Source organism: Acanthochromis polyacanthus, chromosome 21 (assembly GCF_021347895.1).
Source record: "Acanthochromis polyacanthus isolate Apoly-LR-REF ecotype Palm Island chromosome 21, KAUST_Apoly_ChrSc, whole genome shotgun sequence".
Lineage (NCBI taxonomy): Eukaryota > Metazoa > Chordata > Actinopteri > Pomacentridae > Acanthochromis > Acanthochromis polyacanthus.
In genome coordinates, this window is record NC_067133.1 from 20,455,749 (window position 1) to 20,469,165 (window position 13,417).

At 36.5% G+C, this 13,417-nt stretch overlaps 1 protein-coding gene and 1 pseudogene across 1 annotated transcript; one reads left to right on the plus strand and one right to left on the minus strand.

The window, feature by feature from the left end:
- The first annotated feature begins 757 nt into the window (after window positions 1–757).
- LOC110970389 (immunoglobulin lambda-1 light chain-like) lies at window positions 758–2,692 on the plus strand (annotated as a pseudogene).
- Window positions 2,693–5,373: 2,681 nt separating this feature from the next.
- On the minus strand, window positions 5,374–12,486 carry LOC110970385 (immunoglobulin lambda-1 light chain-like). The gene is made up of 4 exons (XM_051941548.1): window positions 12,414–12,486; window positions 12,000–12,324; window positions 6,918–6,952; window positions 5,374–5,788 (listed from the first exon to the last, which is right to left on the minus strand). The coding sequence occupies exons 1-4, from the start codon at window positions 12,451–12,453 to the stop codon at window positions 5,463–5,465; spliced, it is 726 nt and encodes a 241-aa protein (XP_051797508.1). The 5' UTR covers window positions 12,454–12,486; the 3' UTR covers window positions 5,374–5,462.
- Between the last annotated feature and the right edge of the window lie 931 nt (window positions 12,487–13,417).

Sequence of the window (13,417 nt, forward strand, 5' to 3'; positions counted from 1 at the left end):
AAGACAATAACAAGAAGACAAATCTTAAAGGGAGTAATAAGATAAGACTTAAAGCTACAACACAGTAGGAGATGAAGTCACAGATAACTAAATTATTTCTAGATTATGCTCACTGTCACTTTTCAATTTTTAATTTGTTAGAATTAATTTCCAGTTTGCTTTCCTGTAAATTCAGAAAGTTGTAACATTTGGAATAAAAGCATGGCAGTCTAAAAATGTAGTGATATTTCTCGGTCTGTCATTGGGCTGTTCAAAAAATCTGCTAAGATGAGCTACAACTGAAAGTGACTTTTTTATCCTCTGTCAGTGAAGCGTCACGTCGCTTCTCCTCCTCTTCCTTCCCAGGATGCACCTGCAGGCCTCCCGTTCTCATTTGTTGCTGCATGTAAATGAAGAGGTCAAGTGTCAACTCGATGTGAAAAGAAGCACAAATATGCTGGCGTTTCGCTAGAATTTGGTCGATGATGGAAAATGTATCTCTTGCACGTGCACAGCCAAAGCTGCTTTATCCTGAAATATTTTATTTTCCTTGTTGAGCTAAATGATGATATAAATATATTTTTAACTTGAATTAATCAAGTATGACACCGTGTCAAAATATAGCAAAGCACGCAGATTTAACCAAAGCTCCTCCTCCTGGCAGTCATGCACAGTTTAAGTGTTCTGTTAAAAGGCTCCTACAACATCTCTTCCCCTCATCCTCCACATCCTCAAGCTTGTCCAGCAGTAAAGTCACTTTCCATCACACACTGACAACATGCTGGTGACTGTCTGCACCCTCATCACTGCTCTGACATGTAAGGAGGCTGACTTTCTGCAGCTTTAACCTCATGTTGGATTCATCAGCATGTGCGATTTTGCTCGACTTCATGTCATCTTGTTGTTTCCAGGTGTGAGTGGAGTGACGGTAGTGACACAGAAGCCTCCAATTATGACGGTGAGCACAGGAGAGACAGCCAGCATGGACTGTAACCTGGGGGCTGTTACAGAAAGCGCTGCTCTGCTCGCTGGTATAAACAGATTCCTGGTGGAGTTCCTCAGTTTGTGCTGGTGCACTATCATGGGTAGTGGTCTGCAACTTATGGCCCTGACTTCTCCTTTTTGAAACACACATCTAATTATCAAAAAGAATCTGGACATCATTTCATCATTAACAATATGAAGGAAGAAGACTCAGCAGTGTATTTCTGTGTGACATGGGACGGCTCTGTGAATAGATTCGTATCACAGTGATTTGTGACAGAAACCTCTTTTTGTGCTCTGCTTTCTAATCCCCTTAAATATAATCAGGAATAATATAATGCTTCTACCTTGTTGCTATCATTGTCTGATTGTTTCTGACTCTGCATATAAGTAAAAGAGAGTTTTCTATTCTAAGATCCAGGGATGTTTTGGAATATTAGCAGTCTGATGATGGGTATGAGATGTTCTCAGCAGGATGGTTCAGTTCCATTCAGTTCTATTAGAGACAGCTGAGAGGTTTTTGTACAGCTTTGTATACAAATTGAATCACTGTGGTATTCGGACAAGGAACCAAGCTGATTGTGACAAGTACTTTTAAAATCATAAAAAACAACATATATTTCTGTTTCTCTTTCAAATTTACACAAAATATTGAATCTACATATTACCAGTGGTTATTTGTAGGATTTTTTTTTTTTGCAAGATCCTAATAAGTGCTTTGTTATTTACTGCAATATAAATTTTGCATAATCATAGGCTTGTGACCAGCAAGTAGTTTTCATGAAGCAAGAGTTGTTTTATTTGCTTTTTTCTGTTCTTACAAAAAAACAGGCTTTTATGGCAATATTTCTTGAAAAATATTTAGGTATTGTTGCTACGTGCATAAACATTTGTTCTATAGAGAAGTGCGTTGGATTGAATTATTTAAGTTGCGTCCTTTTTTTAATGCTTGGGTTAGTTTTTGTCTGTTTTAAAATTGCAAAACAATTACGACTACATTCAGTCATCTTTCAAATCTGAACACTAAAACGCAGTGTCACAGATAACATACTAATAATGAAGTCCACACAAGAAGGTCGATTTTTGTTGAAGTCAAGATGAAACTGATGATGATAATTTAAGTATATGTTAATTTATTTATAGTTATCTGTCATTTTACTCCATGTTTTCTTTTATCTTGATGATTTAAATTCATTGATGTATCAGTTTTAGAAATTGAAGTGGCAATATTTTCTAGATTTTATTGAAAAAAATGGATGGAATTAAATAGCAATTACAGGAACAACAGGGGGAAATACTACCATCAGTTTCAGCACTTTCAGTGTCTCTCATGTTAATTTCTTCCTACACCAGTTAATATATGTTTCCTGTATTCTTTTTCATTTGTGCACCCGCAGGCTCCAGCCTCTCTCCTCCCATCCTGACAGTCTTCCCTCCATCCAGCACTGAGCTGCAGTCCAACAAAGCCACTCTGGCCTGTCTGTCCACTTTGCCCGGAGAGTCTGAGGGTATAGCAGAAGTTATCTGGCTGCGTGAGGGGTGTCCAATGAGCGGTGATATCTCCACCGGCGCTGCTGTTCAGCAACCAGATCAGACTTTCCGAATCAGCAGTTATTTGTCCACTGAACCCTCGCAGTGGTTCAAGGACATAGATTACACATGTAAAGTGTCTTTGGGCTCGCAGAGCTCAGAGAGAAACATGACCATGTCTGGCTGCAGCAAAGAATGAAGGCAGGGCAGACGAGTCCGATTTTTTCAGGCTTGTGCTGTTTCACATTCTCAAGTTCTAGAAATGTGAAATTATGTTTTAAAATAATGCCAGGTTGTTTAAGCATTGCTGTGTTGTATGAGTCATTTTAATAAGAGCATTCTTTAAAAACAAATCCTGCTTTGATTTATTTTCTTCAAGTGAAAATGAAATGAAACCTCCTCAGTAAAATAATGTGTGCAGACCGAGACAAAAAAACACTCACATATGTACAGATCAATGAAACAATACCTTGAGTTAATTCACAGCAGTTACACAATACATTTGTAGTCCATCATCGTACAGTGATTCTTATTTAGCTAGAACATTAGAACTAGTAAAGTTTCTGGTCAGATTAAACTAACTGAAAATCGCCTCCCTCTTGTGGATAAAAGAATTTATGTCTTGAATTTTGTTCTCAGAATAAGCGGTCACATTTTGACTAGATTCTCTGGTGGGAATTGCTTGTCACCTTTTGCATCTTTGGAAACACATCAGTACGTGTCACTTTATGAACTGTCAATCCACACAATTCAAATGTACCACCCACTTGAAGGTGTGCAGCAGGAGCCCCGCAATGAACTGAAGTCCCTTTTTAATATTCTTGTAACTTCTGTCACTTATCTTTCAATCACATTTTACCCACGTTCCAAATTTTAAACTGAGATAAGTGAACTAACTGAGATTATCATGTTATAAACAAAACAATCTGTGACATATTAAACCAAACTATTTATTTATTACTATTATTAATTATTTAGTCTGGTTGTGTTTTGTCTGAAAAAAAAAAGTTTTGTTTAACCATTAAACAAGCTGAGCTCTAACTAAACTGCCTCAATAGTGTAATTAATAACTAGATTTGTACAAATAGCCATAACAGTCTTTTTCAGATCGACTTAATGTGACATTTTCTAAACGTTTTAGAGCTCATATTCAACATCTGCACCGTAGTGGTTAATAAGGTTTGACTGGCTCACAAAACAGTTCACCTTAGTTGAAAGTATACTGTAATAAATAAATAAATAATCAGTTATATATATATTTTTAAAAAGACTCATACTGTGAAAGTATCAAACAGCTATGAAAATAACAGCAAATATCTGTAAGATTATGTTTGTTTTTTATCTGACTTAAATACATTAAAACTGTCTATTTTTATAGTGACATATTGTAGAAGAACAAATTACTATTTTAAAAATGGATATTGTTGAAATGAAACTTATGTACAGTTGGACCTTTTTTCCTACTGTCAACATGTAAATTCCTTTTATTCTGTGATTCTACTAGATATTATCTGTAATTCAACTGAACTGGGAACATTTATTCAATGACAGTTACAAATATATTTACTGTTTTTTAATCCTTGATATAATTGTTTTAAAAACAACACATATTTGTAAATTGGCCTGCACTGTAAAAAAGACTATACATATATATATATATATATATATATATATATATATATATATATATATATATATATATATATTTAATGTAGGTTTTAGACAGTGGGGCAATTTTAAAGGGGAGTAAATGTAACATACATTTTTTTTCTTTTTTTATAATTTTTTATATGAGATGTTTGGTTCCATGTCTCATATGTTGAATCTTCATGGTCACTTGCATTTATTGGAGTTTGAAAATTAATTGCAGTAACAAAACTCTGAAATGGTACACTTACAAGTAAAGATTAGCTCTCAATAACTGACCAAAGGTTAATAACACAAACTTGGGTGCATTTGCTGTCAGAAAGAGTTGCCTCTTTTTCTACAGAGCGTTGGCGCTTGACCACTTCATTTACATGAAGCTATAAATATGAAGAAGAGGCCTGCAGGTGCATCCTGGGAAGAGGGAGGGAGGAGGAGATGAGTGATGCTTCACTGACAGAGGATGAAATTTCAGTTTCATTCACAACCCATTTAATCTGAGTTTTGAAAGGGTTGAATTATTGCAAGCAACTGAAATCACATCAAACAGTTTTATTTGCCGTGCATGTGCTGCAAGCAAGAAGTGACTAGTGATAGTGTCGTCTGTGTGTTCAGAATGAGTTGTTTTTGTCATTTAGCAGTAGTGGAAAGCATCCCTGCACTAATATAACTTCAAGATGCTTAGAGTGGCGAGTATTTTCAAAAAACAATTTGTTTAGTGCGCTAAATTCATTTGTGAACTTCAGTGACTGTTTAGATTTATGTTTTCCATTTAAAACACATGACTGAATTCTTGAAGTGGAACACATTAAAGCAGTAGTTTTTAAAGGTTGCGGCTTCTTATAATAATCAGTATCTGAAACATTTCCTGTCAAAATTTGTATCATTTGAAAAACTGTTAAAACTATCAGATATTTCACAATGAAATGAAAATGCTAAGCAGATTTGAGAAAATAAAACAGTCATTTGTGAGAACAGTTTTTTTCCTCACTAAAATTTGTAACTAATTTGAAGTATTTCTAAAATGAGACATTTCTGACTGTAATTAAGTGAAGGCTCTGAATTCTCCTTTGACCAATTTCAATGAGATAAAGACAGAAAATAAATTATGATGAAGGTAACAGTTAAAATATTATTTTTTCATGTCATTTAATGGAACACAAATACCAACACTGTAATTTTTGTTAATTACAATTTAATTTTTTATTATTTTGTTCAATGCAAAACTGACACAGCACGTATTATAAGTATTTTTTATTATCTAAACACTGAAAAAAGCAAACTGCAGAAGGAAGCAGATCTGAAATGGCCGTTCTGGTCCTCTGCTATTCTTGAGTGGAACAGCCTGACTTGTTGATGTTCTTCTCTGCAGCCTGGGACCCCAAAGACACTTTACATGTGTAAACCTTATCCATGTTCCAGTCTGACGTCTGGATGTCCAGAGAGCTGCTGATTTGGAACGTCTGGTCTGGTTTCTGAACAGCGGTGCTGGTGGAGATCCCACTGCTCACTGGACTCCCAGCAGCCGACCAGGTGACATCTGCAAAAGGCCCAGACTGACTGGACAGACAGACCAGAGTGGCTTTGTTGGACTGGAGTTCAACGCTGGACGGAGGGAAGACTGTCAGGACAGGAGGACGGAGGCTGGAGCCTGAAAGTAAATAGGATGGCAAAATCAAAAGACAATAGAAATCAGAAACATAAGGTATGATTGTGTCAAGTTAATTGGTGAGTTGATTATGCAATAACTGCACTGAAATTCTGCCTCTGTGAGAAGTTACACAGTGTCTGGTCTTCCCAAACTAAACAAAACTGATATGGTAAAATAACATTGATATCATAATGTACAATATTCTTGACACATTATCTAACATAGCTGGGATGTCTGCTTTAGATTTCCATGTATGTCTCTAATAAAAATATCACATTCTCCAGACAGAACGTGGTACTGTGTGTAGAAAGCATTTCAAAGATCTTTCTGTCAAAGTAAGCAAGATTGCAATTTATCTTCCCTCACCGAACCTCACAGAATTAAACAGGGCCATTATACGAGTTGCAAACATAATAGAATAGGACATAACACAACAGCTGAACACATACCTCACCCCCCTCCTCTCGACCTCTTGAGAGAGATACAGAACACTGAGATGCATACAAGCACGACTACGCAAAAACATCTAATATAGAAACTCTTAGCAAAAGGCCAAGGAGATCTGGCCAGAGTGAGAAGAACACTTATACACTGAACAATGTTTTTGTAGAATGTGTGTTTTTGTACTGTCCTGTCAATGTATATCAAGTGGAATGGTGCTGTGGAAAGGAATTTCCCCACAGGGACAATAAAGGCTAAATCTAAGTCTAAGCCTCAGTCATTTCTTAGCGAGTAAATTGTAATGCACAGAAGTTATTCAAAATGCAATACAGGCAGATTTAAAATACACAAATAAATTTAACTGATGAAATGGAATCGAAATTTAAGTAACAAACTAAATTAATCCAAAACATTGCAGGCAAGTTGAAAAACATGTACACAGATTTTCATAAGAACAAAAACTGAACTAAGACAGCTTTAAAAAAAGACGAGATATCACACAAATAAGGCAAATAAGGTGCCAAAGATACAGTTTGGCAGCTGAGCAGATGCACAGATCTTATTATTCAGTTAACAACATACTAAATGTGTTAAACTAGCAGGAACATTCATACACAATGGACTGTTTTCTGTCAGTTTGATTTTCTTTCATTTATTTACATTTTTTGATAGGTTTAAAGGTACTTACTTGTCACAGTCAGCTTGGTTCCTGGTCCGAATACCACAGTGATTCAGTTTGTATACACGGCCGTACAAAAACCTCTCAACTGTCTCTAATGGGGGAGTGGAACTGAAACATTCTGTCAAAACCAACTTTCACTGTCAACATTTGATCCCCGTTGTAGAACACTGCTGCGCCCAGTGATTGTTATATCATTGTGTTTTCATGTTGGAGATGGTCTCAAACATGATGTTAAGTTAATAAATACACAGAAGGGATCCTCATTTTATCGTCCACTCCTCATGCATAAGTGTTGCCAGTTTGTAAGTGTTCTCTATTTTCTTGACCGAGTCGTAGTTGCCCACTTCTGCATGTATAATATATATAGGATTGATGATGATATAATAATGAAAGTAAAAGCTGAACTGACCACAACACAATCACATCCAAAAAAAAATGTTTTTGTGATTCTCAATATGTCGATGTTTTTGAAGTTTAGATTTATTTAGAAGTGTTTGATTTTCTAGTGTGCAAAGTGTTATTATTGAACCAGTCCCTTGTGTTTTGAGTTAGTGGACAGTAAATAGACGTTTTGTGTTAAGATTTTTGTAACTGTATGTCAGGTTAAAGTATTTTATATAAACTATGCAATATTTCAGTGGTCAGTAGGTTATATTATATTATATTATATTATATTATTCATCTCACTATATTTGTGTGATGTTATATTTAAATTTCTCCTTGCACAAAATTTTAAAAAGGGATTTTTTAATTAAAAATTAAAAGCTGAAGTAGCTTGTTTTCATTATAAATAAATATAAAAATTCTGCAGAAGAACAAAAATTTTATTGCAACTTTTGTATAATTACAACATGACTAAATATAATTCAGTTCTGGTATGGTGGTGGTTTTTCACTGCAGTGTTCAACAAAAACAGAAAGATTCAAAGTAATCAAAAATTAATGTATTCATTGATATATGACATGAGACGTGGGGTGAGTTATTTTTCTATAAAATGGCCAGTTTTAGCAAGTTTATTTGCAGCTTTTATCACTTTAATATGTAGTATTGGGCAGTGTTTGCTGATTAGGCAGTGATTCAAAAAGCAGAAGTGACAGTGAGGAGGTTTTTGTCACAGTGTGAATCATTGTGATACATATTCCTTCACAGGGTCATCCCAAGTGCAACAGTAATAAACAGCAGAGTCTCCTGCCTCTGCTGCCTTAATGGCAAACTGATAATCTATGTTTGATGAGGCTTTGGAGTTAAATCGGTCTGAGGAGAACCCTGTTCCAAATTCGGGTGAACTGTAAGAATGGTAAAATTTCAGAACATACTGAGGAGTCCCACCAGGAACCTGTTTGTACCAGGACACATAATAGTTTTCAGGTCTCTCAATGTTGCATTTGAGAACAACCTCTTGTCCTGGAGAAGCTGTGTGAACAGCAGGCGTCTGGGTCAACACTTTGGCTGCATCCACATCTGTCAGCACACAAACAAAAGGAAACACATTAATGACAGACTTATGTCTGAAAATTTGAACTGTGAAAGTGATCACAAGAACGTCTTACATGTTAGAGCAGTGATGAGAGAGCAGAGGACCACCAGCATGTTGTCAGTGTAAATGTTCTGCAGTGTCCAGCTGAGAGATGAGCAGGGTTGGACTCATAAGAGGAGAGAGACTGAGACTTATAAAGACACTGAGGAGAGGAGGAGTTTCAATATGAAACAGAAAGCAGCTCCTCTAAAATTCAAGAATCAGTTACTCTGTATGTTTTGCAAATGAAGGAGGATTTTTGCAAATGTATCTTCGTATGTCTTCAAATAAGCAGAGTAAACAAGACAATATGGTGAGTAAATAAACTTGAAATAAATCAAAAGTTAGCATATTTTCAGTTCACAAATCTCCAAGCTCTCTTCAAATAAAATTGAAGTCTCGGATTTGTTGTGACAAATGTACTGGAAGCATCATTCATTTCTACTACGTACACACGTGGACAAAATTGTTGGTACCCCTCAGTTAAAGAAGGAAAAACCCACAATTCTCACTGAAGTCACTTGAAACTCACAAAAGTAACAATAAATAAAAATTTATTGAAAATTAAATAATCAAAATCAGCCATCACTTTTGAATTGTTGATTAACATAATTATTAAAAAAAACAAACTAATGAAATAGGGCTGCACAAAAATGATGGTACCCATAACTTAATATTTTGTTGCACAACCTTTTGAGGCAATCACTGCAATTAAACGATTTCTGTATTTGTCAATGAGCGTTCTGCAGCTGTCAACAGGTATTTTGGCCCACTCCTCATGAGCAAACAGCTCCAGTTGTCTCAGGTTTGATGGGTGTCTTCTCCAAATGGCATGTTTCAGCTCCTTCCACATATGTTCAATGGGATTCAGATCTGGGCTCATAGAAGGCCACTTTAGAATAGTCCAACGCTTTTCTCTCAGCCATTCTTGGGTGTTTTTGGCTGTGTGTTTTGGATGGTTGTCCTGTTGGAAGACCCATGACCTGCGACTGAGACCAAGCTTTCTGACACTAGGCAGCACATTTCTCTCCAGAATGCCTTGATAGTCTTCAGATTTCATCGTACCTTGCACACTTTCAAGACACCCTGTGCCAGATGCAGCAAAGCAGCCCCAAAACATTACTGAGCCTCCTCCATGTTTCACCGTAGGGACAGTGTTCTTTTCTTCGTACGCTTGGTTTTTGAGTCTATGAACATAGAGTTGATGTGCCTTACCAAAAAGCTCCAGTTTGATTTCATCTGTCCAAAGGACATTCTCCCAGAAGCTTTGTGGCTTGTCAACATGCATTTTTGCAAATTCCAGTCTGGCTTTTTTATGAGTTTTTTTCAGCAGTGGTGTCCTCCTTGGTCGTCTCCCATGAAGTCCACTTTGGCTCAAACAACGACGAATGGTGCGATCTGACACTGATGTATCTTGGCCTTGGAGTTCACCTTTAATTTCTTTGGAGGTTGCTCTGGGCTCTTTGGATACAATTCGAACCATCCGTCTCTTCAATTTGTCATCAATTTTCCTCTTGCGGCCACGTCCAGGGAGGTTGGCTACTGTCCCGTGGGTCTTGAACTTCTGAATAATATGAGCCACTGTTGTCACAGGAACTTCAAGCTGTTTAGAGATGGTCTTATAGCCTTTACCTTTAAGATGTTTGTCTATAATTTTTTTCGGATGTCCTGGGACAATTCTCTCCTTCGCTTTCTGTTGTCCATGTTCAGTGTGGTACACACCTTTTCACCAAACAGCAGGGTGACTACTTGTCTCCCTTTAAATAGGCAGACTGACTGATTATGAGTTTGGAAACACCTGTGATGTCAATTAAATGACACACCTGAGTTAATCATGTCACTCTGGTCAAATAGTTTTCAATCTTTTATAGAGGTACCATCATTTTTGTCCAGGCCTGTTTCATTAGTTTGTTTTTTTAAATAATTATGTTAATCAACAATTCAAAAGTAATGGCTGTTTTTGATTATTTAATTTTCAATAAATTTTTATTTATTGTTACTTTTGTGAGTTTCAAGTGATTTCAGTGAGAATTGTGGGTTTTTCCTTCTTTAACTGAGGGGTACCAACAATTTTGTCCACGTGTGTAGGTAAAGCGTCTTTTGAGACATAAAAGAATGAATTTTTACTTTAGTGTTTGTTTAAACAAATGTTATTGTTTTTAGAAATCCCTGAGTTTTTTTCCTCTGTAAGTCATTAACTCCAGGATTTGTGGCTATTAATAACATGTGCAGCGTACTGTGTTACCATGTTAAAATATGATCATGTGGGGTGCTCTTATAGCTCAATGGGTTGAGCAGGTGAACCATAGGGGCTGGCCTCTGACGCAGCTGTCTGGGTTTGATTCTCACTTGTGACCCTTTGCTGCATGTCTTTCTCTATCTCTCCTGTCAAATAAAGCCTAGAAAAGGCCAAAAAAAATATGATCATGTGCACAGTGTAATTTGAACAAATGTCATTAAAAGGTCTGCATTTTCTTCTATTTGAAAATTGACGGACATGTTAAAAGTTTTGTGCAATAATCTCAAGTTTTATAGATTATCTGAAATCAAATCTGCAACTGAGAAACTGTTGCTGATTTTCTATAGCTTGAGTCTTTCAGAATAGTGACCAAGGACATTAAAATTTATTGTACACTGACAGTCATTAAAAACTTTGAGACCATATTTTTCAACATAATTTTTATTTTGAAGCCTGAAACTGGATTTTCTTCATATGAATCATTTGTTTAGCATATTGGCATACAGAAACAAAAATCTAAAGTTTCAAGAATGATTTCAAAATAAAGAATTTCACAAAAAAAAAAAAAGGCACCTGCCAAACACAAAGTCCCAACAGTCAATACCGAGTATGGCCTCCATTTGCTTTGATGCAGGCAGCAATCCGTCGGCGCATGCTTTGGACCAGGCTTCTGATTGTGGGTTGGGAACAGCCCATACGCCTGGCTACATCACTGTAGCTCAAACCGGCCTCCACCATACCCAGTGCCTGGAGACGTTGTTCATGTGATAGACGCGGCATGATGCTGTTCACTGGACTAACAATGGTGGCCTTTTCTGGGCCTTTATATAGGCCTTCAAAACCCATTCTCAAATTGTGCAGATACTCACTGAGTATTGCTTGGTGTGTGTTTGGTTCACTTTCGCAAAGTGACCAACCCATGTGCAATGAATCATGACAAAATGGCAACTCATCATTATCTCAACTACCAGGGCACTAGATCATCAGTAAATCCACAATGAATAATTACAACCCCCTACAAGTAGAATTCTGCGTAGATTTCTACCTCAACGTTCCTATTGACTGTCAGTATACATGCTATTTTTAACAGAATTTAACAGAGGATTTTCTGTGTTCTAGTGGACTATTTTTATTAATGTTGGTTTGTTTTATTTTTATTTTGAGACATTCCCACAAAAAGGATTTATAATTTTGAAAGCATTAAACATATGTGTGGGGAGGTTATAATATACTGAACTGAAGGCTTTATTTGCAGTCAAGATGTGGCAGTAGGACAAAAAGCAGAAGTAACAGTGAGGAGGTTTTTTGTCACAGTGTGAATCACTGTGATACCGACTCCTTAGCAGAGTCATCCCATGTTGCACAGTAATAAACAGCTGAGTCTCCTGCCTCCGCCGCCTTAATGACAAACTGATAATCTATGTTTGATGAGGCTTTGGAGTTAAATCGGTCAGAGGAGAACCCTGTTCCAAAGCTGGGTGAACTGTGAGAATGGTAAAATTTCAGAACATACTGAGGAGTCCCACCAGGAACCTGTTTGTACCAGGACACATAATAGCTTTCAGGTCTCTCAATGTTGCATTTGAGAACAACCTCTTGTCCTGGAGAAGCTGTGTGAACAGCAGGCGTCTGGGTCAACACTTTGGCTGCATCCACATCTGTCAGCACACAAACAAAAGGAAACACATTAATGAGAGATTTAAGTCTGAAAATGTGGACTGTGAAAGTGATCACAAGGACATCTTACATGTTAGAGCAGTGATGAGAGAGCAGAGGACCACCAGCATGTTGTCAGTGTAAATGTTCTGCAGTGTGCAGCTGAGAGATGAGCAGGGTTGGACTCATAAGAGGAGAGAGACTGAGACTTATAAAGACACTGAGGAGAGGAGGAGTTTCAATATGAAATAGAGTTTTCACTCCTAAATAAACTATTCTAAAAATTCTAAAAATAAAAAAAATTCTAAAAATAGTTTTTTACTAAGTTCTCTACAAATAAAATTGAAGTCAGGAATTGTTGGGTAGAATCTAATAGAAACACCATATATTTCTGAATTCAGTTTTGGGAATCTGCATAATTAGCCAGTAAAACATTTTCATTTAAAGTGTGAATGTTTATAGTTTCTTCTCCTTTTCCACCAGTTATTAACTCCAGGATCTGTGTTAATTAATTTTGTGTAAAACATATTATGTTATCATGTTAAAGTATTATCACATACACAATCTTATTTGACCAAATATCACATTAATCACGATTAATTTAAGGTTGACAGGTGAAATTTCTTGTTTCTGTAGCAGGTGTTCTATATCTTGATTCTTTTATAATAAGTGACCAGAAACATTCAAATTTACTGTACATGCCATATGCTATTTACACCTTTTTAACAGAGGATATCCTGTTCTTTTAGTGGAATATGTTTATTAGTGTTGTTTTTGTTATTTCTTTTTGGGAGATTACAATAAAATACATTTTCAATTTTGAAGAAAAACATATGTATGAGGACGTTAAAGGAAACATTCACTGGCAGTCAAGATGTGACAGCAGGACAAAAAGCAGAAGTAACAGTGAGGAGGTTTATGTCACAGGGTAAATCACTGTGATACCCACTCATTAACAGAGCTGTCCCATGTTGCGCAGTAATAGACAGCTGAATCTCCCACCTCTACATCATTGATGCTCCAACGATAATCTGAGTTTGACTGATGGCTAGCTGTAAACTTGGGAGAGGAAAAACCAGAACCATATTTTGGGGC